This window comes from Podarcis liolepis (assembly GCF_965112155.1).
Source record: "Podarcis liolepis genome assembly, chromosome: 1".
Lineage (NCBI taxonomy): Eukaryota > Metazoa > Chordata > Lepidosauria > Squamata > Lacertidae > Podarcis > Podarcis liolepis.
Window position 1 is genome coordinate 59,526,821 of NC_139554.1, and position 24,759 is coordinate 59,551,579.

General features: G+C 41.5%; 1 protein-coding gene across 2 annotated transcripts in view; it reads left to right on the forward strand.

Annotated features, from left to right (window-relative positions):
• The first annotated feature begins 7,910 nt into the window (after nucleotides 1-7,910).
• Nucleotides 7,911-24,759, forward strand: part of NAV2 (neuron navigator 2) — a 537,366-nt gene continuing 520,517 nt past the window's right edge. Inside the window, exons 1-2 of one of the 2 annotated variants that reach the window (XM_083461998.1) lie at nucleotides 7,911-8,212; nucleotides 14,250-14,872. In XM_083461998.1, the coding sequence (XP_083318124.1) occupies nucleotides 14,798-14,872 (75 nt within the window). In that variant the 5' untranslated portion in view covers nucleotides 7,911-8,212; nucleotides 14,250-14,797. Of the gene's footprint in view, nucleotides 8,213-14,249; nucleotides 14,873-24,759 lie in introns of those variants that run through there. The other variant, XM_083461993.1, reaches the window with a different exon arrangement.

Sequence of the window (24,759 nt, forward strand, 5' to 3'; positions counted from 1 at the left end):
TCACTTCCAAGTAAGCATGCACAGGATAGTTCTGTTTGGAACACTATATTAGCATATCTTTTTGATGGAACACTAAACTCGTAGTTTGGTGTTCTACTTTTACAGGCTCTAAAGTTTATAGGAGCTAGGAAACTGGAAAAGATTAACAGTAAATCGTACTATGTGTATATCCTATTATGTATATCCTTTATCAGTCAGAACACCTACAAGACAACTCAATGTTGAAATAAAAGGGGAAATCTTCATTTAAACTGAGTGAACAAGTAGTATGGCACTTTCAAACATTATATTATCAAGCGTCACAACTGGCTGAATTATTTAAATTTTCTCAAGGAGCCTGAACAAGCTGATATTCCACTACTATTTTAGTCAAGCAAGTTGATATCTCAATACCGTTATGAGCTCTTGTTTGATTAGGCGAGAGAGATTATACTTCATAAATTAAACCTAATTCAATAATTACTTCAATTCAAGATAATTGGGATTCATTAAAGAATTGATTAAATCCTCCGGGGTCACCATTAATTCCAATTTTCTATAATAAAATGTTCTATCCATGATACAGTCTACAAGTATTGCACTTGCAGCCTAAAGATTCAAGGATTGTATTGTTCTTGGAGATTATGGTAAGAATTATTTAATTTCTACACAAATGTTCTGTGAAAAATGGGTGGGAAGTGTGTTTGGATTTCTATTTTAAACCTTAGGGAGCTGCTGCAATAATGAGCTGGATAAACCAATGGTTTGATTTGCTATAAGGCACCTTCCTGAGTTGCTATGTAGGTAGATCACATCTGCATCTGCACTTGCAGAGAAATGCAAGAAGACAGGAACATCTCCAGTCCTACCTGGAGAGGCCAGGTATTGGAAGCTTTAACATGCAAAATATCCTCTATCACTGAGCTATGATCCTTCTCCAAAGGGCCCATTCAGTATGGCTGTGCATCAGCTTTGAACCTTGGCCTCCCAGGTCCTTGTCCTGCAATCTAACCACTGCACCTATGCTCTGCTTCCTGTTCCTTGTTACTGATCCATAAAAGGACTTGATTTACCCTATGTCTGCTAAGCTAAATTTGCTTGGTTTTTTTGTTCTGTGTCTTTTTTAAGGAACTGTGGGCAAAATAGGGAATCTGGGATGTTCTTCTCAGTGCTGATTCATGTCCACTGGCTATAGGAAAACATTGCAAGAAAGGAGAAGGGTCTGACTAAATCCCCAAAATCTCAAATACCCACTTTTGTCCCCCCCCAATTTTGAACCCCCTCAATTTGTAGGTCACACTCTGCTGAGCTGTATAATAGTAATCAAGAATCATCAAATTGATCTTACTTCCATCTTCTGGGTTCAGTCTAGAGATTGTTTCTTATGCTCTCATTCATTTGAAATTACTAACACGTCCGCGACTGGACCTAATGGTCAGGGGTCCCTTTACCTTTAAATATGTACCTAACTCCCATTGTCTCAGAACAGTGTATTTCTAACTTACGTCTATTTCAAATTCTGCTTGTGTTTGCTGCTAGATACTGCCTTTATTAATTAACACTATGCATAGCTTTTGCACATTAAAACCACTAAAGGAATGATTCACAGATCACTTAGGACTGGAACAGTCCCACAGAAGACAATGGGACTACATCAATGTAAGTGGTCTGTAAATCGCACCGTAAGCATCATTATTGTTTTAACAGATGCTCATACAAATGCCCATGATTGTTCTCATGATTTACATTTACCAATAAAGCACTATAAAAGCCTCTTAGAACAGTGTACTTGAGAAAAGCTAAGTACAGTTGCTTTGCTGGCAGTGGGACTGGCTGCTCAATCCTCAGTGTTGTTTTTTTTAATTTAAGACACTGAGGAATATCTATGAATCTTCAGACATTGCTGCGTGTGTGAGACATGTGCATGGATGCAGCTTGCTTTTGTGCACATGCACCAAAAAGGAATTTTATTTCAGTTGTGTGGGGGATCTGTCTACACATTTCAGGGGAATATATGCACTTGTGAACAACGGCCCACCAGTCCCGACCCAAGCTACGTATCATACATGATATGATATCATACATGATATCAGGAATGGGGCAGGTAAGGTGCAGCGAAGCCAAAAGTGGGATTTGCAGGCACTGCTGCAAGCACTTTCAAGCTGCACTTATTTAATGGTGTTTGCTTGTGGAATGTTCTTATTTTAGATTACTGTGTGATATATTGTGATTGTTACATGAACTAAGGAACTGATCACGAAAGAACCTGAACCAGTGTACAGTGGTGCCTCGCAAGACGAAAATAATTTGTTCCGTGAGTCTTTTCGTCTTGCGATGTTTTTCGTCTTGCGAAGCACGGTCCGTCGCAACTGCGCCTCTTCAAGCGGCTTTAAGAAAAAAGGGCAAGATGTTTTCGTCTTGCGAAGCAAGCCCATAGGGAAATTCGCCTAGCGAAGCAACGCAAAACCGAAAAACCCTTTCGTCTAGCGAGTTTTTCGTCTTGTGAGGCATTCGTCTTGCGGGGCACCACTGTACTACCAGGAACTTGGTGCAAATATTTCCCAAATGGGAAATTACCGTATTTTTCCGTCTATAAGCTGCCCTCAAGTATAAGATGACCCCTATTTTTTGAGCCCAAAATTAAGAAATAAATATTTTAAACATCAAACAGTGAGGCAAGCTGTGTAATGGTGGCTGCTCCTCTCAGCCCACCCTGGGTGCCATCTCTGAGCTCCTTGCAGGGGCGGGGCGCACTGCGGGGCCTCCAGAGTCTGCCTGCCCCCTCCCACTCAGCTGCCCTACATCCGGCGGGGGGGGGGGCAGCACAGAGCCACAAGGGGCAGAGTGCAGTTTGCTCCCCTGGATGCTTGAGAGTGTAGCAGAAAAAAATCAACTTGACTTATGCCGTTACCAGCCGTCGGGGACACGCTCTCTCTCACGCTCAGCTGTCTGGCTCCGCGCCAGCTCCGCTGCCACTCCAGTTATTTAGCTTTTAGGGAGGGAATTCTAAAAAAGTAAAAAAAGCTTTTGAGCTATTTTTAATGAAATTACACTTCTGACATGGGCTGCCATATGTCCAGATTATCCCGGACATTTCAGCAATTTCTGCCCTGACCCTGTTTACAAAGGCTGAATACCAGCTATGTCCAGCAAATTCTGGACGTATGGCAACACTATTACTGGGCATATGTTGTCTTCCTACAGTGAACCCAATTTAGGGCTTCTATTTGCAGAGCCTGGTTCAATTTTACATTGTATGATTTTATATATAATAGGATTTGAAATATTTTTCATTGTTATAAGCCACACTGAGTAAAGTGAATGCATTGCAAGGGTAGGATAAAAATCTTTGAATAAGTATTCCTTCTGCTGCTTATTTCCACTCCATTTTGACACTAAGGCATGAGTTGCACAGTGAGGTTACAGATGAGAAAAGCCTCTCCATTAAGCCTGGTTAGTCTTAAGGTAATAAGATAATTTCTAATTGAAAAATGCTGTCCAACTCAGCCTTACAAGTTTGTAATGTATACTTTTTTTGTGCATTCTGCAATTTCCAGTCAAGATATAAGACCTGCCCCTGATGAACATCAGAACAAAAACATTTTTTTTCTAAAACTGGCAAAGATAAACCTATTTAATGTTAAGAAATACATCAATTTGCCCAACAAAACCAGGTAACAGTATGTTAATAATAGGGTGACCCTACAGATCCTATCAGATTTGCCCATGGTGCTGTCAGTAAGGGCAAGTGAAGCTCGTTGCCCGTTACACACACACACACACACACACACACACACACACCACCTTGTATCTGTGCACTGCCATTATGATGTGCAGTAATGTGCAGAAATGCCTGCACTGTAAACAAACAAAAAGTTTTGGAATGTAAGTTTTGTGTACCACCCCAAAAATTTTATTAAGGCTTTTTCCTAACACAATAAAAAACAAACTCATCCAAATGGAAAAAAAATGCAAAGTCATCTCTCAAAAGTAGCTCTTAATCCTTGTCTTACACAAAGGGCTGGACCCTCGCAACACTCACCTGGGAGCTTCCCTTTCTTTTCCCAGCCTCCCACCTAGTGAGATCTTCCCTTCCCTGCCTCTCTCACAGGGTTGTGCACTTTTTTGAATGCCTCCCACTAACAAAGGCATTTTTTAGCGTGCTCTTCCTCCAAGAAGCTCATTGTACCATATAAGGTGTTGCTACTTCTTTTTTGTTCTTTTAACTACCCTTGGAGGTAGGATAGGCTGCAAATTAGACAGTAGCTGATGACATGGTGAAGTGGCTGTGCCCACTTGATCTCTGGATGGATGAGTTGCTGCTGCTACCTGGGAAGGGAAGGGATAAGGCAGTGGGGAGATGGCTGCCCATTTCCTTCCCAGTAAGCAGCAGTGACTCAACTGTTGGGAGGTCAGGTGAGCACTGATACTCCACCACATAGTTTGCTATTGGGATTAGGAATTGAACCAAGATTGACATATGGCTGATAAGGGTCCCACTTCTAGTCCAGCCACAAAATGGGGGCAGCCCATTTCAAGGAGTACAGAAATGTTCGATACCCCAGTTCAGCACTGCACTAATTTTCAGCTGCTACCAATGCTGCTGCTGTGGCTATTATGGGATTTTTAATCGAATTCTGCAGGATTTTTAGAAGGCCATTTTAACAGATTTTGCACAAGCCACTTTGTACCTTTGAAATCAGATGGCAATATAGGGATGGCAGGGACAGAGTATAGAGCAGAAATGGAGATAAAGCGAGAAGCTCTACTGCTCTGACAGTGGGAGGAGGGGGGAAGCAGATTCAAAAAAAGTACATACATAGAAGACATTGAAGCGATGCACCTGTTGGAAATTATACAAATTAGGTATGCTAATGCATTGCAACTGATATGTATAATTAGCAGTTTGATTGGCATCATATGCAAATTGTTACTTGGCTTTGGGAGCCTGGAATATGCCAATATTAGCTACTGGAGAATTCAGAGTAAAATTCTTCCAGACTGAGGACCCTGGAGGACTTCCCTCTTCCCTTGCAGTGGGATCTTTTAAGCACAGGCATATACACTGTGGACCTGTCCCCTGGAGGTGGGAAATGACTGCATCTCCTTCTCTATGTGGGTAAAAGAAAATAATGTCATTTTTTGGTTGAGCCCCATATCGCATTAACTGTGTTATCATCATCAAGATTATTACTTGCCCTTTGTCAGCAGGTCCCAAGGCAGATGACAACTTAAAATTCAGTATTAAAAACAGTTAAATTACAGTCACAGGAATAGGCTGGGTGCTGAAAGCACACATCTCAGGTGACAATGACCAGGGTTAAAGAGGTGTGTCTTCAGCTTTTGCCAAATCTGCAGAGTGTATAGGGCACCTCTGTGATATTTGGGGCCTAAGTTATTTAAACACTAGTACAAGCACCTTAGACTGGGCCCAGAAGCTAACTGACAACTACTTGGGGTTGTTTTAATTCTAAAGGCAACCCAAGTCTGGATTCTGACGGCTGCACTTTGGTCCAGTTAAAGTTTCTGAGTCGTCTTCAAGGGCAGCCCCACATAGAGTGCATAGCAATAAGCCAATCTGGAATAGTGTGGCCAAGTCATCTCTGTCTAAATAGGGCTGTAGCTGGTGGGCCAGCCAGTGCTGGAAGCATGTACTCCTAGTCCTAGCCACTGTGGCTACCTGGGTGTCTAGTAGCGATACTGGATCCAGGAGTACCCACAAGCTATGAACCCGCTTTCAGAATGGGCAATCTTCTCATCTCCTAGAAGACTCAATAACCTGGAAAACACAACAGGATTCAACTTCAATTTGTTGGACCACATCCAGCCCACCACTGCCTTCAAACACCTATTTAGCACCGCAGCCATGTCTCCTGCTTCAGAAGAAACAGAGATAGAGCTATGTGTCATTTGAATATTGAGGACACTTCACTCCAAGACTCCTGGTGACAGCTCCCAAATACTTCATGGAGTTGTTTTACAGCATGCCCCTCACCAAAAAGAACCCTGGAGGACATGAAAGTTTCCATAGCACTGAACCCCTTGCTCCATAACTACTTTCTGGAAATGACTGGAACCACTGAAGTACAGTGCCCCCAACCTCACCTCCTGAAGCCACTCCAGAAAAATACTGTGTTCAGTGGTATCTGGACAACTACTATCATCCCTGAGCTTTGGCTATGTTGGCTGGGCTGGTGTGAGCTGGAGTCCAACCAATTTGTGCACACCACCCCATCAACAGAATCCTTTCTGATGTCTCTCTCTGTCCTTCCATATCAGACTTGTCAGCTCCAGTGATCAAACTATTTGGCTAGACCTCATACCTGCTGAAGAAAACTTAGCAACTCTCCCTCCTGGAAGCATTCATAGGTTCATTCAGTGGGACACAGCTGTATGTATTCAAGCGAAAGGCAGGCAAGCCCAGCCATACAATTACTCCAAGGCCAAGGGCAACAACCAGAAATTAGGAGAGGGAAGCTGTGGTTGCATTGCCCGCTTAAGCCCACAGAAGGGCGCTGTAGCCTCGTGTGGCTCGCCATTGGCAGGCAATGATCTTTGATCTGGAGTTGCCACCCAGGTTTCCCCTTAAATTAAAATCAGAATAAGCTTTCTGTCCCTCCCCAGTCTGTGCTGGTTCGAAAGAGCGACTCCTGCCAAGTAAGAGGCTGCCCTGTAGTTGCTTTGATCGGGTGCGTAAAAACTCATTACTTCTTTTCCTTTTACCTCGGATCGGCACACCTTTCCGACGCATACGCGCTGCCCAGTAACAGCTCCTCAGTCCCCAAGCAAAAATAAGCTACCAATAAAATTACAGTAAAAGAAAAATAAATCATTCTTTAATTTGGTTGCCGCCTCCTCCTCGAGTTCTTTATTCCTGCAGCGCGATGCCCGCGCCTATTCACTGAGGGAAGCAAGTTACGCAGAGTTCGGCGGGACCTTACTCCTGAGGATACCCGCCTTTAGCTGAGAGTAACTTATTTCCTCCCTTGGAGAAGGCAACTTCTTTCCCTACATGCGCCTTCCCTTCACCCATCGCAGCAGCGCCCTCAACTCCCTTCCACCCTCCGCCGGCGCGCGCGCTTCCCAGATCCTCCTCCTCCGACTTGAAAGTGGCTCTTCAATTACCGGAGTGCGCCCCGCTCCCTCGCCATTGGCCGCCGTGCGCGCACGTGCGCACCCAGAGGGTTGGGCTGGTTGGCTAGCTGGTTGCTAAGGTAACCGGGAAGAGTAAGGAGCGACCCCCCCCCGCCCCGCCGGCAGCCTCGGCTCTAAAAGAGCGCCCCCGCTCCCCGCGGAAGGATAGTGGCCCTCGTCACCCCGGGGGTTATGGAGGCTCCAGGGGCGCAGCGGCGGGGCAAAGAGAGGGTGACTGAGGGCACATCTCTGGAGGAACGCGAGCCCGGAGACGCAGGTAAGGCTCGGCTTCTAGTCCCCGGAGAGGCTCTGTTTGCCGGCTCTTGCGGAAGAATGCGAAAGTTTTAAGCCGTGGTTTGAGGGAAAGCGGTGGGTGGGTCGCTTCCCAGCAGGGGCTGCGAGCGAGACGGGCAGCCCTCGCGCGCGGTTTGTTGGCGGTCTCTGGCAAAGCAACCTGCTGTCAGTCCCATCTGCTGCCGGCTGCCCCGCTTGCCAGATGAGGGATACTACTGTTACTACTACTACTACTACTACTGCTACTACTACTACTGTTATCATTTTATTAATAATACGAATAATACTAAGTACCTCTCCCCGAGCAGCGCAGGGAACTAGGCTCCGGCTGCGCTCTTGAGCTGTGGAAGTGGCGGGGCAGCCTCCCCAAGAGCCCAGAAGCGCCGTCCTCGGCCGCTCCCCGTCAGGCGCGAAGAGGAGGTGGCGGGAAGAAGAGGAGGCGGGGCGCAGGGACAGGCGCCGCTCCTGGCTGCCGGCGTTTCCTCAGCTGGGGCTGCTGCTCCCTGCGTGAAAAGGGCAACAACAGCCGCCGCCTCGCCGGGGAGAAGGAGCTGAGCGGGGCTTCCGAAGGAGCCAGCCAGGCAGCCGAGCAGTCGTCAGCGCCGGCGAGGTAGATGGTGCGCGCGGTAGCTCGGGAGGCGCCGGGTGCTTGGAGCAGCAGCTCCTCCTCAGCTTGTATCATCTCTATTCCTGCCCGCCGCGGAGCTGGTGGCGCTTCTTTGCCTCCCTCTGCCTGTCTTCGCCTTGCAGGCAAAGGTGAGGGGAGAACTGGTACCCTTTTGCCTTCCTCCCTTGGCACAAGAAGGTGAATGAGGGAAGGCTGGTTCATCGATGTTTCTGAAGCTCTTTTAACCACATCGGTAGCTCCTGTATGCCAGTCCTGGTTTCTTTTACCCAGGTTGGTTATTAGTTTTGTGTATTTGTGAAAAGAGCATCCAGCAAATTAAGCATGGTCTCTGAATCCTATAAGGTGTGTGTTTATTTGTTTTTATGAGGTTAGTCAAGAGAGAAGGCCTGGATATTTTTCCCCTAAATACCTTCTACTAAGTATTGTTTAGCAGGCAAGATTGCTATATCAAGATTTGGCAGGAGGTGAATTGTGGTGGTTCTTTGGTACACCACTGGGCTATTTCTGCTGGACCAGCCAGTGCCTGCTGGTTGTTGGGATTCTTGTAAAGAATGCTGGACTAATGCAAGAGCACATTCTCAAGTTCACCTAACACAGGTTCGTATAAACATCCTGTCTGAACTCTTGCTTTGCACATAAAGGCATATTACTGAATGATGGGGACCAGGGGTTGGGGTGGAAGGAGGGAGGGAGAATGCACTGCTCATAGTTGGCTCCTGTTTGAGGCATCTATACAAAAACAGGCTCATTTGTAACCTAAAGGAAGATGATTTATCTTGGTTTTTGTCTCTTTGTTGTATTTAATGTTATACTGATTCTTGATTCTACAGCATTTTAAGAAGGTTTATGATAGAAGGGCATACTAGTACATTTCCTCTCTTTTTCTAGTTGCTAATCATCCGAACATTATATTTCTAGGCTGAAATCTCTTGAAAGGTTATTCTAACTTGAAGTAGACAAGGTTATTTTTAATTCTTTTTTGCTTCAGGGGGTAGACTGTATTGTTTGACTGTTAGGATTCTAGGCCAAAGAGAATGAGAGATAGAGGGAGAGAGCTCACGTGGTCCTCTGTGTACTTGGAAAGTTCATGAATGTACTGGGTAGCCTCTGCCAATGTGGTTGTTGATTCCTGACCCTGTAGCACTCTATTAGTGTATGGCACAACAACTGTCTGTGTTCCTGGAGTGGTATGCTGTCAGCCACAAAGAAATTTGGGAGCCTTCTAAGGGAAACGGCATATGCCTTTTATCCCTGGCAAGCTACAGCTTTCTACCACCTGTATGGAGTCTGCAGTGACCAGTTGCTATGTACAGTGGTGCCCTGCAAGACGAATGCCTCGCAAGACGAAAAACTCGCTAGACGAAAGGGTTTTGCGGTTTTTGAGCTGCTTCGCAAGACAAATTTCCCTATGGGCTTGCTTCGCAAGACGAAAACGTCTTGCGTTTTTTGCAAGTTTGTTTCCTTTTTCTTAACACCCTTAATACAGTTGCGACTTGACTTCGAGGAGCAACTCATAGAACGCGGTGTGGTAGCCTTTTTTGAGGTTTTTGGCGATTTTTGAAGCTTTTCCAAAACTTTTCTGACACCGTGCTTCGCAAGATGAAAAATTCGCTAGACGAAAAAACTCGCGGAACGAATTAATTTCGTCTTGCGAGGCACCACTGTACTAGCAGGGTTTGAATGACCTGGTATTGATGGCTGGTGGGAATCAGAAGTGTGCTATGATTTGCACCCAACCTCTGAAATGCAGATATATTCTAAATGTAGCATTTAATTGGGAACCAGAAAAGTTCCTACACGGATCAATCTTCCTCAACTTGTAGACATTCACTTGAACACATTTTCAGGGTTTTATTATCTAGCCTCAATATAATTTTGTGAGATAGCCAATGTTTCAGATTTGTATTTAGAGCTAATGTGACATAGTGGATAGATTTCTTGACTAGGGAAACCTAAGTTCAGCTGGTTGTTCTTGGGCCAATCAATTTCTCAGCTTAACATACTGCACAGGGATAAAATGGAGGAAAACTCCTTTGACCATCACAAATGAGAGGCTCTAGTAAGTTGATGACATAAAAATATAGAGGTGATGTGACATCAAATTGTTGCTTTTGATGGCGATAGAAAGGCGGTCTTGAATTAGTCAAAATTTTGTTTGAAGTGCCATTAGTTTCTCTTTGATTTTCCTCTTCACCAATCTTTAGCATGCCAAACTAACCTCTTACAGCATTAACAAAACAAGCTTTGTTTCCTGGGAAGATAAAACAAATCACTGTGTATATTGCAAATATTTGGGGTCTTTTAAAAGCATTTAGCTATGGATCTCTCTCCCCAGTTGGTAGTAAAAGTTTTTTTAAAAAAAGTTTTTCAACTCCATAGATTTATTTTTTGTACAAAGGGCTGTGAGCATCACCCTAAGGCTTCCCTGCAAACTCCAATTTCTACTCATGCATGTCCTGAGATTAATCTGAAGGGTGTAGAAGTAATAAAAAAAATTCTGGAAATTTTAATACAAAGGGACATTGAGGGAGAGATTGCACTTTTTCTGCTTCAGAGGATCGTTCACACTGTCCTTACTTGCACTGGTTATGTCATGCTATTGCAGCATGGTATAACGTGATGTGACTGATGCAGTCTCGTGTGCCACATCATGGTGAAATCACTGAAGGGCGAAAAAAAGTTTTTCTCCATTGTTTTAGTAATTTTTCCACAAAGTAAGCTTGTGCCTGTAACGATGCAGTTAAGCTAAAGCAATACACTGCCATCTTGCTACATGTATATATTGCTGCCAGAGAACCTTGCTATGGGAAATGTTGATTTTGAACCACCACTTTTTTAAAAAAAATAAAAAAGCATGTAGTGTGCAAATAAAATATGTGTGCATAGATCTGTGTAGACACATCTGGGGAAATGAGGGCAGCCACTCAAACATTTATTTCCATGCGTGATGCATTGGCTGTAGTAGACACTGGTGTGGTGCCACTGGCGGAGGAACGGGGGGAGCACACCACTTCTGGCACCATCGGGGAGGGGGTACCATTGCGGTCGCCCACCTGGACACACACTGTGCACCCCCCACACGCCAGATGCCAGGCCCCCAGGAAGCACACCATGCCCTCGTGGGCAACGTGCCACACCCCCGCCTGCTCTCCGCCCCCAGTGCCGGAGCATGCAGCTTCACCATTGTGTGGTGCTGGTATTTCCCACAGCGATCCTAACGTATAGCTCCTTTCCTGATAGTGTGACAAATGGGGTTGTGTCCAATGTTGGCTTTGTACTAGTGGAAAGTCCTTGCAATCTCAGAAGGCCTGATATTCACCAGTCCTCCCTACTTCAGTCTTCCATACCATATTGATACTGTTCCAGAGGGTCATCTAACTTTCAGGGCCAGCTTTCAGTAGCCATGGGGAGGCTGTCATGATTAGGAAGTCATTGGCAAAAATTGGGTGCTCTGCTTTGCATGAGTGGAGGTTCAGAGTCACAACTGGATGAAGCCACTTCCATAACATTTGTTAGTTGTGTAGAAGGGGTTTCATTAGGTTTGGTGAGTGGAGCAAATCCTACCACTCAATCTGATGTGCTGTGGGAGGGAGCTGAATGAGGATGAGAGGTTTACATCCACTCGGCTCCACCAGGCTCTGACAGTGGGAGGTCTGCCACATGCAGGTCACCACTATGCTCACCAAAAACACAGGTGGAAGCTACTACCATCAGTTTATTCAGCAGCAGTAACTGCCACAAACCTCTGAAGTGTGGTGTTTCGGGGCTGGCCATAGGTTCTACCAGTGATGGTTCCAATCCAGGCCTTTCCACTGTGCCAGCCTGAAGCTAGTGCAGCCAAAGCCCAGCAGTTTCATTGAGCCCCAGTCAGTGTGGTTGATGGGCAGGGTGTGTGGCAGGGCTTCGGATTTATCGGTGCATCTGCTGGTTCATTCAGCCCTGCTGCTCCTGGTCAGCAATAAGCCAGCATGCAATAGTGCTTCTGGGAGCAAAAAGCTGCACATGCCAACATTTGCCTTTTTTTATTACATTTGAGTTTTAGTGGTTTTTGAAAAACTTTTAAAAAAAACTTTTCCATGGAAACCTGTTTTCCCCATGATAACAGACAAACGAAATATGCAAAGTAGCAATTGCACAAGCATGTCACTTTTCCTGTAGGTCATGAAAAGAAGAAATAGTTACGATAATTAAAATAAAGTGGAGGTGAAATACACTAACAGTGTATCGGCAGTGTGATATTTAATCATAAATAGAAATACTCTTACCATTCCAGTGTTTAATAAAAAGGCCCTGTAAATATGTCCCATACTTTCAAACACCAATAATCTGAAGACAGTGGGTTATTTCTAACATAACTTCTAAAGCATGTAAACCTTTAAAAGTTATGTTAGACGCCAAAAGGGGTTCTATTCCTGTTGCACCTAACCATTGTTGACACATCACTCTGGGTAAGCTGATTGCACCCAATGGAAGAAGGGGGCAGTATGGGAGCAGCATTCTGTGCATTGAGCCAGCTGTGTGAATAGGCTCAGTGTAAATACAAATGAATTCTCTGTATGCAGGATCAAGGAACCTGAAAAGCAGGGTCCAGATCCACATGGACAAGCTTACAAGCTTGCTGTTTTTGGAAACACATTTGGTCTGTTTATGAGCAACAATGTGCATGGGACAGAGTCTTTCTGCCACATTCTGTTTTCAGCTGAGTGTATTCAGTCAGATGGCATGAACAGTGCTGTAGTAGTCTATATATGGTAGTTGCTTGCTAGAACTAGATACATTCAACAAATGACAGCTCTATGGGAAGAACTCATAATGAGGCAAGGTTACCCATGTTGTTCTGTGGCCTTCATTATGTGTTTCGCTAACCCTGCCTTGAATAATTGATTGCCAGTAGTGAGGATGGGGAAACAATGTAAGTGTGACCAGCAATATAGGGATCAGTTGTAGCCCTGTGTTATGTAGATTGAGAAAGAGTGAATGAACTATACAGAATAAATAAGCGACTCATAAAGAGCAGTTCCTTCAGAGTAAATACAGACAACCTGTATGTGTATCCAAGAGCCGCGGAGAATTTTACTAGATTACTGCTTCCTTGGAGATTTCTGAAGAGATGCAGAAGACTGGTAAAATTATGACAACCACTTGGTAGAAAAGGAGTGGGAAACTGAATCTGTCTGGGGGGCTGGAACCTTATTTCCCCTGTAGGCAAAGTTTGACAGGTGGACAGTGACAGGTAGAGTTGAATTGTAATTGTATGGCAAAGAAGGAGACTGTTCTTCTAGTACCTTTGTTGCTCTTTATCTAGACTTCTTTGTAAATAATTCCTTATGGGAGCCATTTTCATTTTTGTGTTTAGATAAAGAACCAATTAGACAACAAGGCACCCCACCTAAATAAATATTACAATTTGGCCTTTCAAATTTTGCTTTGAGGTGACACATGATTATATACTGCAGGGTCTCAATGAATCATTTTTTAAAATTAGAGTAGGGAATGAGTTGTTTAAAAATACAGTTTTTAGATGATAGTAACTTTGTTTTTCTTTCACTGAGTAACAATAGTTCATTTGGCTTATGGATAATGTGTTTGTGTCTTTCTTGGACTCCTTTGTTGCAGAGGTAGAGCCAGGAACTGTCCAGTCTTGAACATTAACTTACCTGGTGATTATTACACAAAATATGTTATTGCTTTCCATGTGCCTTTCACAGATGACTATATTTGGCTGAAACAGAGAAAGAAATTTAGGTGACAGTGAAAGTATATAGAAAGAATGTTGGAGCACATTGATTTCATTTCTGTTAAATTAAATGCCAAAATAAGGAGGACCTACATATTGGGAGACATCCAGTGGTGTATGTATGTGAGGAGAATTGACTTTCACTCATGCAGTGGGACTTCCCCTTCCTCACTTTCCCCCTGCAGTCCCCTATGTACCCCCCCAAAAAAAACCTGCTTCTGAGAGTTGGGCAGACTTTGGAGCAGATTTTAGAGGGGATTTCGGGGGGAGAGGAGAGGAAAGGGATGCCCTGTTGCACAAGTCGGCTCATCTGATACTACATTTTACCCATTATTTTAGCAACAGTGTGTTCTTAACCATGTGCATAAGAAGTGTTATATGTGCAAAGCTCTGATTTTATCACACATTTTAGCTGCTAATGTAATAAAGATCCTTTCATCTGTCAAACAGATAAAATATGTGTTTCCCCCCTTTTAGGCCTTTGCTTGTGTGGAAGAAGACGATGACGACGACACCGTTGCATGGATGATTTTATGTAATTTACACTTCCTAGATTTGCAAAAGGCAATTATCATTGTGAAGTGTTTACACTGATTTATGGGAGGAAGGTGGCCTAGGAGAGGGATGCTGATAATATCAACACAGTGGATTAAATGCACATTTACACCTTTATTGACACATACATTATCCATGCCAAGAATGCTGGTGGAGCAACAAGGAAGATGCTGGTGAAGCAATGATGTGGCACAGACTGTTAAATATGGATTCAGCTCTGCCAACTCCCTATAACGCACATCAATGGATTTCTACATCTGAGCTAAAATAGGGAATAAAGGGCTTACAGTGCTTGTCTGTTAAGATAATTAGCAGAGATGGCAAACCAGAGATCTGAAAGGATTATAAAAAACAAGGAAGAGATTTGAAGGTTCTCTCTATTTTTCGTTTCACATTAATGTTTTCTTATTCATACTGTGGATTTTGAGGAAAAAGCTTCAGGAGACACGCAGGATATTTGTTACTGGGAAATGGAATCTGGATCAGAGTCTAGCCAGCATCAGAAAAGAAAGCCTGTGACACATGGACTGGAAGATCAAAAAAGAGTAAGTGACAAGACTTCACCACTGGCATTTTGTGCTTAAATTGCTGAGCATGATTCAGGGAGTTCAAATGCCACTTACAATTTTTGTATTCAACGCAGATTTTCAGTGTTGTAGCTGGTGGTGGATGAGCTTTCTTAGGTTGAACATTGAACATTGATCTAGTTTAATTGGCTGGCACTGAGTGGTAAGGGAGCAGCAAAGAACTGGGAAGCATCTAGCTGTTTTTGAAAGAGCAATAGGAAAATAAGCAGGAAAATGATTAGTTATTATAATGAGTCTGCTGTCACGTGGTGACACTAGTGAGGAAGATAAAGCTAACTTACTATTTCATTTGTTGGTGGGTGCTGGGTTTTTTAAAAAAATAATAAAAATGCATAAAGGACTGTTTTCTATGTAAGATCTTAAATGAATAGTTATGTAGTGCAATCCTATGCATGTTTACATAGGAGTAAGTTCTTCCGTCTTCAGTAGGATTTACTCCCAGGTAAGTGAGTGTTGGATTGCAACCTTAATGGAATATTTGGTACCCGTGGATTTGCAAGATGGTTTCTATATGTTTCCTCGTGTCTCATGTGTTTGAGAAAAGTGACAGTATACTTAAATAATTGTATGCTTTTCATTGGCCAGCAAGAGTTTGATGAAAACTATGCCTTGGGTTTTTCTTTGACATGTGACTCTATATCCAATATAGTGTTGTCATTCATAAGTAGTAATTGAAAGTAGTGAGCAACTGAATATTAAACTTATTTTACTGGTTCAAATTGTGATGTGTTGTTGCTACATGAGTCCACAGGGATTAGTTGGTGGTACACTAATGTATTCTGGTTCCTCTGGAGATCCCTTTTTTTCATTGTGACTTAAATGCATCGCTTTGAGAAAATTGTTGAAATATGCCTGAGCTGTAAATTGAGCATCAAGCTTTACTTCTCCTTTTCAATAATGCCAGCGATACAGTGAAACAAGAAGGATTATGTGTCTTGATTTTCTTTTGCTGAGTCTGTTGAAGAATAAAACTTACTTTCCACTGGAAATAAAATCAGCTTGGATCTCTCTCTCTCTCTCTCTCTCTCTCTCTCTCTCTCTCTCAACAAGATGAAAATGCAGTTGTTTGCTTAGTTAGGGAGCCTTCCCCAAAGAATCTCTCTCCCTCCCTCCCTCCTGTTTGCTATATCAGCTGAAGGCGACAAGGACCCTTCATTCTCCCATTTTCACAACCCCATTCGGAGGTGGAAATAACAATCAATAGACACTGAAAGAAAATTCCTCTTATCGACTTAATTTCTAGAGGCTTTTAATATATTTTAAAGCCCTGCTGTATACAAGGCTTGTGCTCTATGAGACAAACATTTGGTGTTCTTGACACTAAGATACCGTAGAGCTGGTTTACTAATATTAATATGCGGTTTTGACTGAAACTCTGATAAGTATGGAGGCCTACATCTTCCATCTGCTCTTGGCTCTGGGTGTTTGGTGCACATGTAAAATGGGGCCTCTGAAAGTATAATATAACCCCAAGTGGGGCTCGGTGGCAGCTGGGATAACATCAATTGGTCATGCTTAGCTGACATTCATTTTAACTTGAACTCTAGCCGTCATGGAGATTATTAAATTTATAATGATATATGTAAGATCTATTTTAATGACTCTTCACGCTTGGGTGATCTCTCTCTTACTTGTGTTTGCAAAATAACACAGGGAATTGGGTATTATTACATTTCCTTCCTGGCTGAATTTTCCAGGGAAAAGGATGCGGGTCAGAAACTTCAGTGAAACATATTTAGGATTATAGAAAGAAGCACTTTGGACCACAATCCTTGGGCTGAATGTGTGCTACCTGCCTGCCTCTTTGCGAGATATTCATCCAGAGATGTTGTGTATTTGACGGCTGTCTAACATTAATAATTAATTATTGGAACAGATTTGTTCATTGGAAATAAATTGGTCTCCTACATGAATAAATAGGAAAGAAATGGTGTTAAATTAGCACATGCTCCTGTTTTCCATCTGTAAGGAAACTGTGCTAGGAGACTGTAAAGGTTTAGCCACCTTTATAGAGGGAAAGAAAATAATGTGCCCATGTTCTTTGTGGTTTCTTTTCTGTAACATACATTGCCTGTGCAAATTGGAATGGGAAGAGGAACACTACCCCATGAATATGTTTGAGGCTCAGCCCTTAATTTGCTTTTTTCATAACCACATTTTGTGGGTGTTGAATTTAATTAGTATTCTTAGCCCTGATCTCCAGCTTGATCTCATCTAGCTTTGTTGTTATAGATTGGCCTTCAGAAAGCTGTAGAAAATTGGGGTCTGCTCCTGCCCCCACCACCGAGTTGTAATGGTAGAAGGGAAGCTTTTCACTGATTTATTAGTTTCCAGACAGAATTAAAATGGGATTGACACTAATCATGTTCACAGTTGAACTGGATTTAGCCACACAATTTTTAATGGCTTTGGTGTGAATTACATACCTAAATCCTGGTTAACTTTTCATTTTAAAGTTAAAAATTAATAACCTAAATAACCATGTGAATAGATCTGCTGGAATCAGTAGAATTATTCTTATGGGCAAAGAAATAAGTTTTTGCTACTGATAGCATTACATAATTTTTGGGGCTTGTAGGTTACTGGTTTCAGGGAGGAGCCATAAATTAACTGTGAAATCCTATGCATGTTAATAAAAAATAAGTTCCACTACAATCAATAGGGGTTTTCTTCCCAGTAAGCATGTTTAGGGTTGCTGCATCATAGTTGTTTTTAACTGAGAAAAACTTCCTGGAAACCACAATAAACCATGTAAAAATTGCTGGAAGAACAAGCAGCATTGTTTGGTTCAGTAAGAATCTATTTAACCAGTGTAGATGCAAGACGTCAATTTTCTGTGACACAATAGTATTGATTTCTCTTGGATTGATTCCTTTCCTTGCTAAGTTTCTTATTCAGAATTTCATAGACGTGCATTGATTTGAAAACAGTGCCAGGGGGTGGGGTATTGTCAAAATGTTTCTTTTTGTTATTAATAAATGTTACTTGGTTCACATTTTGAGGTGAACTGTTGTTTGTTTTAAATTTAGGCATAAATTTGCCCAGGACTTTTGATATGCCTGGTTATGCCATTAGGTTCATTGAGTTAGTGCACAATCACTTAAGGCAGAACTGACTTAAGAGTGTATTCTTTTAAAAGCAGCTCCAGGCTAGGGATGTCAGAGATGTCTGACTGAAATGGTAGAAGAAATTGCTGGTGTACACAATTCATCCCATGTCTGGAGAGGAAATCAATCCAGTGACTGGTACGTATGACTGGTCTTCGCTGTTGCTTTCAGTCTGCAAATGATAAATAATTGATGTTCCCTTCCCCCAATTTGCATTGTTTCCTTTGCACTGAAATTAATGGTATTTGTACTGAAATGAATGTAATAATAACTTAATTATATAAAATTCAGCCACAGTGAACAGCAAGCACAATAATGTAGTGTTCGTTACAAGCTGAACTGCAGCAGCATGGAAACAGTGCTGCATGCAACAAGCATTGGTTGGAGCAGAAATTGATGGCTTCTTACTCCAGATTGTTTTTTTGCAGAATTCCCTTGACCTCTCCACCTTCTTCCTTTCTCATAGCTGTCAACGTTTCCCATTTTTTAAGGGAAATGCCCTAATTCCGAATAGGATGCCTTGCAAGAAAAGAGAAAAGTTGACAGCTATGTCCTTTCTCCAGATTTCCACTGAATTTGAACATATGCGAAACAAACATTTAGTTAAACTAATTAAATGTGCATTAAAGTAATTAAATGTGCATTAAAAGGCATTTTAAAGTTTTTTCATGATTTAATCTAATTGATGCATAGGGATTTTTCTTCTTTCCTAGTAACACCATTGATTTGTGTGATTTTTGGGTACCCCTTCTTTGATTAGTTACTTCTGTATCATCAAGTAGATTGGAGGTACCTTACCACTTCCTCACCATCAATCAAAGCAAATTTCATAGATTGGGTGGTCCAAGAAGTACTAACTAGAATGTTTAGTTCTCATGTTTCTTGAGGTATTATTAGATTGGCTGAATTAATGTTGTAAGAGTAGCACATGATTAGACACTTAATAAATTATGGGGTTCTTGTCTCATAAGAAAAGCCCTGCTGGATGAGACCAAAGGCCTATGGAGTCTAGCATTCCTTTTTCACAGTGGCCAACCAGGTGTCTATGAGAGGCCCACAAGCATGACATGAGTGCAATAGCACATTGAGTTTTACATATCCGTGCCAATTTTAACATGCAACAGAAATATCTTTTTGATTATTTCTCCAATAGCACGAGCTGTTTGCATGTTCCACCAGGTTAAGAGTCTCAAAAGATAATCTGTGTAGTTTGTGTGGCCAGTGAGTTACCGTGGTCAGTTTGCCTCTTCAATGAATTTGAGATTAAGGACAGTGGCCAGGAACCTACTATGTTAGGATAGATGGAGCATCGTTCAGTCTTACTATCTCCTGCAGAGAGTTTTCCCATATTGACTGAGCCATCTCTGCAGCATAGTAATGCAATGCATGACTAGGCTGTGGGACTTAAAACACTCTTCTAAATTCAAATCTGCCCCTAACATGCAAAGAATAAGCTAGCAATTATGAAGCATGTATGCTACAGGCCTGCTGTGAGCAGAAAACTCTTGTTGTGAGTCATTCTAATACTCGGCTATCAAACTCTTGTAGTGCTCGAGTGATTTAAATGTGTTGAAATAATGGGTCTTGCTTAAGGCTTGTGTAAATCAACATGACATTGATGAAGCCTTGCAGATTTACTCCTGTTCAAGATCTTGTCCTATTCAGCGTGTGTGTGTGTGTGTGTGTGTGTGTGAGAGAGAGAGAGAGAGAGAGAGAGAGAGAAGAGCTGATCATTGACTGGGTTAAATTCAAATAGAATTCTGACAGTTTAATAGTGCCCTTTTGTAGTAATTACCTATATCATTGGAAGAGCTCAGCTTTTATATTTGAGATTTCTTTTTTTCTTCTTTCCAGGTTTCAGATTTACCATCTTGCTGTAAAATTAATAAGCTGCTTGTACATATTTTAAAGGTTGTTTAAATGTGTTAAGGTGAAAGCTTAATATTCAGGTTTTTATGAGCAAAATGCTTGCGCCTCTCACTGTAAGGAACTCATTATCTTCACATTATTTTCTTTTTCAAGAGCCAACAACCGTACAATGCCTTGTGGATAATAATCAGCATTTTAGTTGCACAATGTGCTTGGAAACTCAAAAAATGAATAGGTTGTTTTCGATTGCTGCTTGGAGTCTTCTATCCTTCTGGTTTCTTGTCTCCCTTATTTCTTTTGTTACAAAATGTTATACTTAATCTCCGAGTTCGCTCTCATTGCTGCCACAGTTTCAAGCATATACTACTTGTATTGCTGCAACATTGTGATGAAGAACTTCAGATCACTTGGAATTACGCCTTATGAAGAAGGCTTAATTTTGTTAGTCCCAGAGCAGAGTTGTATCGCCAGTGTTCAGTTTGCAAGTTTAGACATACCTCAATGTTTGTTTCTCTGGACTTTTGCCAGTTTGCCTTTTGAGCTGCATGCTGTTACTTTGGCTGATAATGCATGCCTCAGGTTGGATTGTAGTTATAAGAAACTCAAGAATCTGCTTGGAAAGCAGGGACAACATTCTCCTGTAACCTGTCTTGGGCTTTTTCATTTTTATTGCTATAACCTGCATTGTACCCTGAAACCCTTGCTTGCAGTTGCTAGAAGAGATGGTGAAAGGGCATACCGTTTCTTAACATTGCAATAAGTTGATCTGTTTGAATGTTGTATAAGTGGGGGTGGGGAAAGAGTTAAATGTGATTTTGCTCATTCCGTTCATACACTCGCTACCTGCAGACCCTTAATTAAGACCCACATTGAGTCTCTCCTGGGAGGCTCCATATGGGGGAGCAGGGAATGGAATGGAGACTAAACAATTTCTACTTATGCCACACTGAAAATAATTTCTAAAAATGAAATCTACTGAATTTTTGCTCAAGCTATAATGAAAACAAATTTTGGAACTGGGACAAAATTTTTTTGCATATGTGGCAACCAAAATAATTTTTATGGGAACTAGCGTTAAAAATAAAAAGTATTTGTCCAAAATGTAACCTTGGGTGTTAATGTGAATGGGCTGGACAACACAATGAAAAGGAGAAGGGTATGAAATGAGTTAAAATGGAAATCCCTTATTGTCTTGCCAGTAACCCATTTGAAAAAGCAATTAGAGTCAAACCCACCAATCAGCATGTCCAAAGGGACTTGGCACTCAGCTGCTGGTAACTCCAAAGCTAGCGGGGTCAGCATCTGGCATGGGTATGGGTTCTCCTCAACTTTGGGAGTGCTCAGTGTGTGTGCATGTCATGCGCACGACATGCACATGTGACGTCACGTGGCAAGAGGAAGCTGCGAGGCCCACCACAACTGCTTCAGCCTTTGCCCACATCATATTAAGTACTTGGGAATACAAAATCTTGGACACAACTTTACAATTTTTGTCACTAATAAGAATATCAAAACTTGGTGTAAGGCATTTTTGTCATGGATGGATAGAGTTGCATCAGTTAAGAATATGGTACTTCCAAAGTTTTTATTTCTGTTTCAGAATTTACCTATATGTTTTTCAGTGGAAACCCTTAAGAAATGGCAAGAAATGGCAAAAATCGAAAAAGCAAAATTAAAGATTTGACAAGTTTAGACCCCCAAATTAGCTCTATCTATATCACCATTAATACCTTTGGATAGCACCCTTCCTTCTACATGCTTGACAGAAATCGAATTGGCAAGAAATAGAAAGAAAAAGTCTTATAAATATTGGCTAATTTTTATGAAAACGACAGCTTCCTCACAGCAGAACAAATAGAAAATATGAGAGGATGCAGTGTGAATTGGCTACTTATTCATCAAATTGTACATTTTATTTCAAGCTCAACACTTAAGTCTCAAGCCCTTTGGTCATTGGTGCCCTTTGAAAATTTAATTTTGAATACGATTGAACATTCTAAAAAGATCCTGTCAATTTTGTACAAAATATTTAGTGACCTTACTGCTGGACAGTGTTCAGCAACCAAACAATTACGGGGAAATAGACCTAGATATCAGAACAGAAGAGGCTGACTAGAACAACTTATGAGCAAAAAACCCTTTAAGACCCATGTCAACCTACATAAGGTAATTCTTTTAAGTTAATTTATAGATGGCATTCAGATACAGTTACATAAACAAAGTATCTTAAGCAATGTATTGGAGAGGATGTAAGGCAGTCGGTATGACATTCCATATGTGGCAGTCATATGAACTTGTGCAGCCATTCTTGGAAAGAGTATTTGTGGAAATAAGCAATGTTACAAATCTTCATGCATAATGTAATCTAACTCTCTGTTGATTAACAATATTTAAAGAAGATCAGCTCAATTTACTTTATAAGGAACTCATCACTTTTTCCTGGTGACGGCATGACACTATGACCATTTCTCTATGCTGAGCCTTGTCTAAAGGTGACATATGCTCCTCTCTGATACTCTGGTAGTAAAAGTGGGGGAGGGCAGGGAAATACTATGAAAAATTTCAGTCTGGGCTCCTCTGATCATGGAACTGTGATCTTGTTCTTTTTCTTTCCTTTTGGAGATTAACACTGTGTTGATAAGATTTGACAGAGCAGATGAGACCAGTGGTCCATCTGGTTTGGTATCCCGCCTGTGGCAGAGATCAATATCTTATGCTTTAGAGAAAAAAGTGCACATCAATCCCTACATTAATATGCCAAGTCAATCATGCAGTGCTGAATATGGGAAAGGAATAGCTTCCTTCCTTTCTTTGCACCCTGGAGATGAGATGATTATTCTTATTTTAGTTTGCGTAGTTCAGTATAATAATGGTCATAACATTATCTGTTCATCAGATTTCACATTAATATATGCTTTTTGTAATACTATGGCCAAAAATTCCACCCTCGTGCTGTGTTGTGCAGGGATTTGCTTCTTCTTGGTTGTTCCCATTTGTTGTTCAAAAGTTAACTTCAGCAATAATGCGAAAGGGCTTTGATTAGAATCTGAGGTGTATTGCATTTGCTGCCACTGGTTTCTCTAATTCATTTTTTATTAGGATGCTCACAGACAGAAGGCAAAGACACTGTACAAGAGCTTTGCAATTTTAAAAAGATTTTATCAGAATAATAACAAAAAGCAAACATTTATGAACCAGTTCTGTAATTCCACCTGCCTCCATTGTGCAGGTGCAGTTTTCCAGCCCTTGCTAAATTCTGAGACACTTGGTTCCTGTGTTTGCTGAAAGCTCAAGAGTATGCTGCTTTGCATAAAAATAGCACCATGGACAGAACTGGCACCTGCATTCAGTAAAACATCTCTTAAATGTCCTTTTCTCCTTGCAGCTATTTAGATTAATTTGGATTACTCAGTGAATTGTGTGAGGACACTATCAATTTAAATGGGTTGTGCTTTAGTGAATCAGATGAGCCTCCGGGTAGGAAGATGATTCAGAAATAGAGAAGCTATGGCTTCCTTTAACAGAGACTCCTTGTTCTGTAAATAGTTAATAAAGTTTATCTTATGGTTATAGACATCCTGGACTCTGCAAGAAATTAATATGAGAACAACACAAATTGCTCCCATATTCTTGTTACAGACCTAAGCAGATTCCTTTACTGGGATCCATAGAGCTTTGTATGTGCCTAAGACATTTCCTTGCATGCATAATTTTTCTTTCCAGATCAATGTTGTGTCACACTGAATACTGCTCCAGAGGCCTCAGTCCTCAGTAATGGCTTAATGGAAGGTGTGTGTTGATGATAGGAACCAACACAGATATCTCTGGCATGGTTTTTTAGTTGCTGTTGATTTTATTTACATGTAAATAAAATCAATAATAATAATAATAATAATAATTAATAATAAAAAATATTTATACCCTGTCCATCTGGTTGCTTATTTGATTTTATAAGTTTTAAACATTTTAGTGTTGTGATTTTATTCTGTAGACTGCTTTGGGATCCTTGGATATGGAAAGCAGTCCATAAATTTTAATAGCAACAATAACACAAACAGTATCGCTGTGGTTATGTGGAGCCTCATGTATGACTTGTCTGGATTCTGGTGTTAACTTTGGAGAGACACTTACAGAAATAATTCTGCTGATTTTCTGCTGTTGCTCTTAAAGTTTGCCTGGGGCAGTTTAGAACAAGACAGTTCCCTGCCATTCACCTCCTATATTCTCCAACATTTGCCGTATTGGAGGGTGGAAGGTGTGAAGTTTTATGAAAGGTTGATGCGTGTATCACAGGAATCCTAAGGAGAGAGAGCTCACGTTTTAAAATCTGATTTGAAAACTGGGCTTGAAATTTGGGGATGCGTGACTGAATGAATTCTGTGAATAATTTTGGTGCAAATAAATAAATTCTGAGGGGTATGCGAATGAGTCTCTGCCATTAGAGCTGTAATGAGGTGGAGTAAGATAGGGCACTGGACCCAGACTCGGGCAGCTGTTCTCGTTTAAAGTTGTCATCGCTGAGACTAATTTTATGAATAGAGATAGCACTATTGGAACAAATATGTATGTACTGGCTGTTTTTCTTTTTCTTACTAGCATTTTTATTCTGTCCCCATTTTAGAGTCTGCCTAACTAGGCATCTGATATAAAGATTTCTTTCTTTGTGTAGCCTGGTTGTACTTCTTAGACATCATACAGCAAAATTCACCAGTTTGTTGGCTTCCTGTTCAAGGGAATAGGTCAGTACCATGCAAATAGGTGCTGCATAGCTCCAAGCAAACTTTACATATGGTATAACATAACAGACCACAATATTACATCCTAGGATGTGTATGGCTATAGAGCTCTATAGTAACTGTTCCCTGAAAT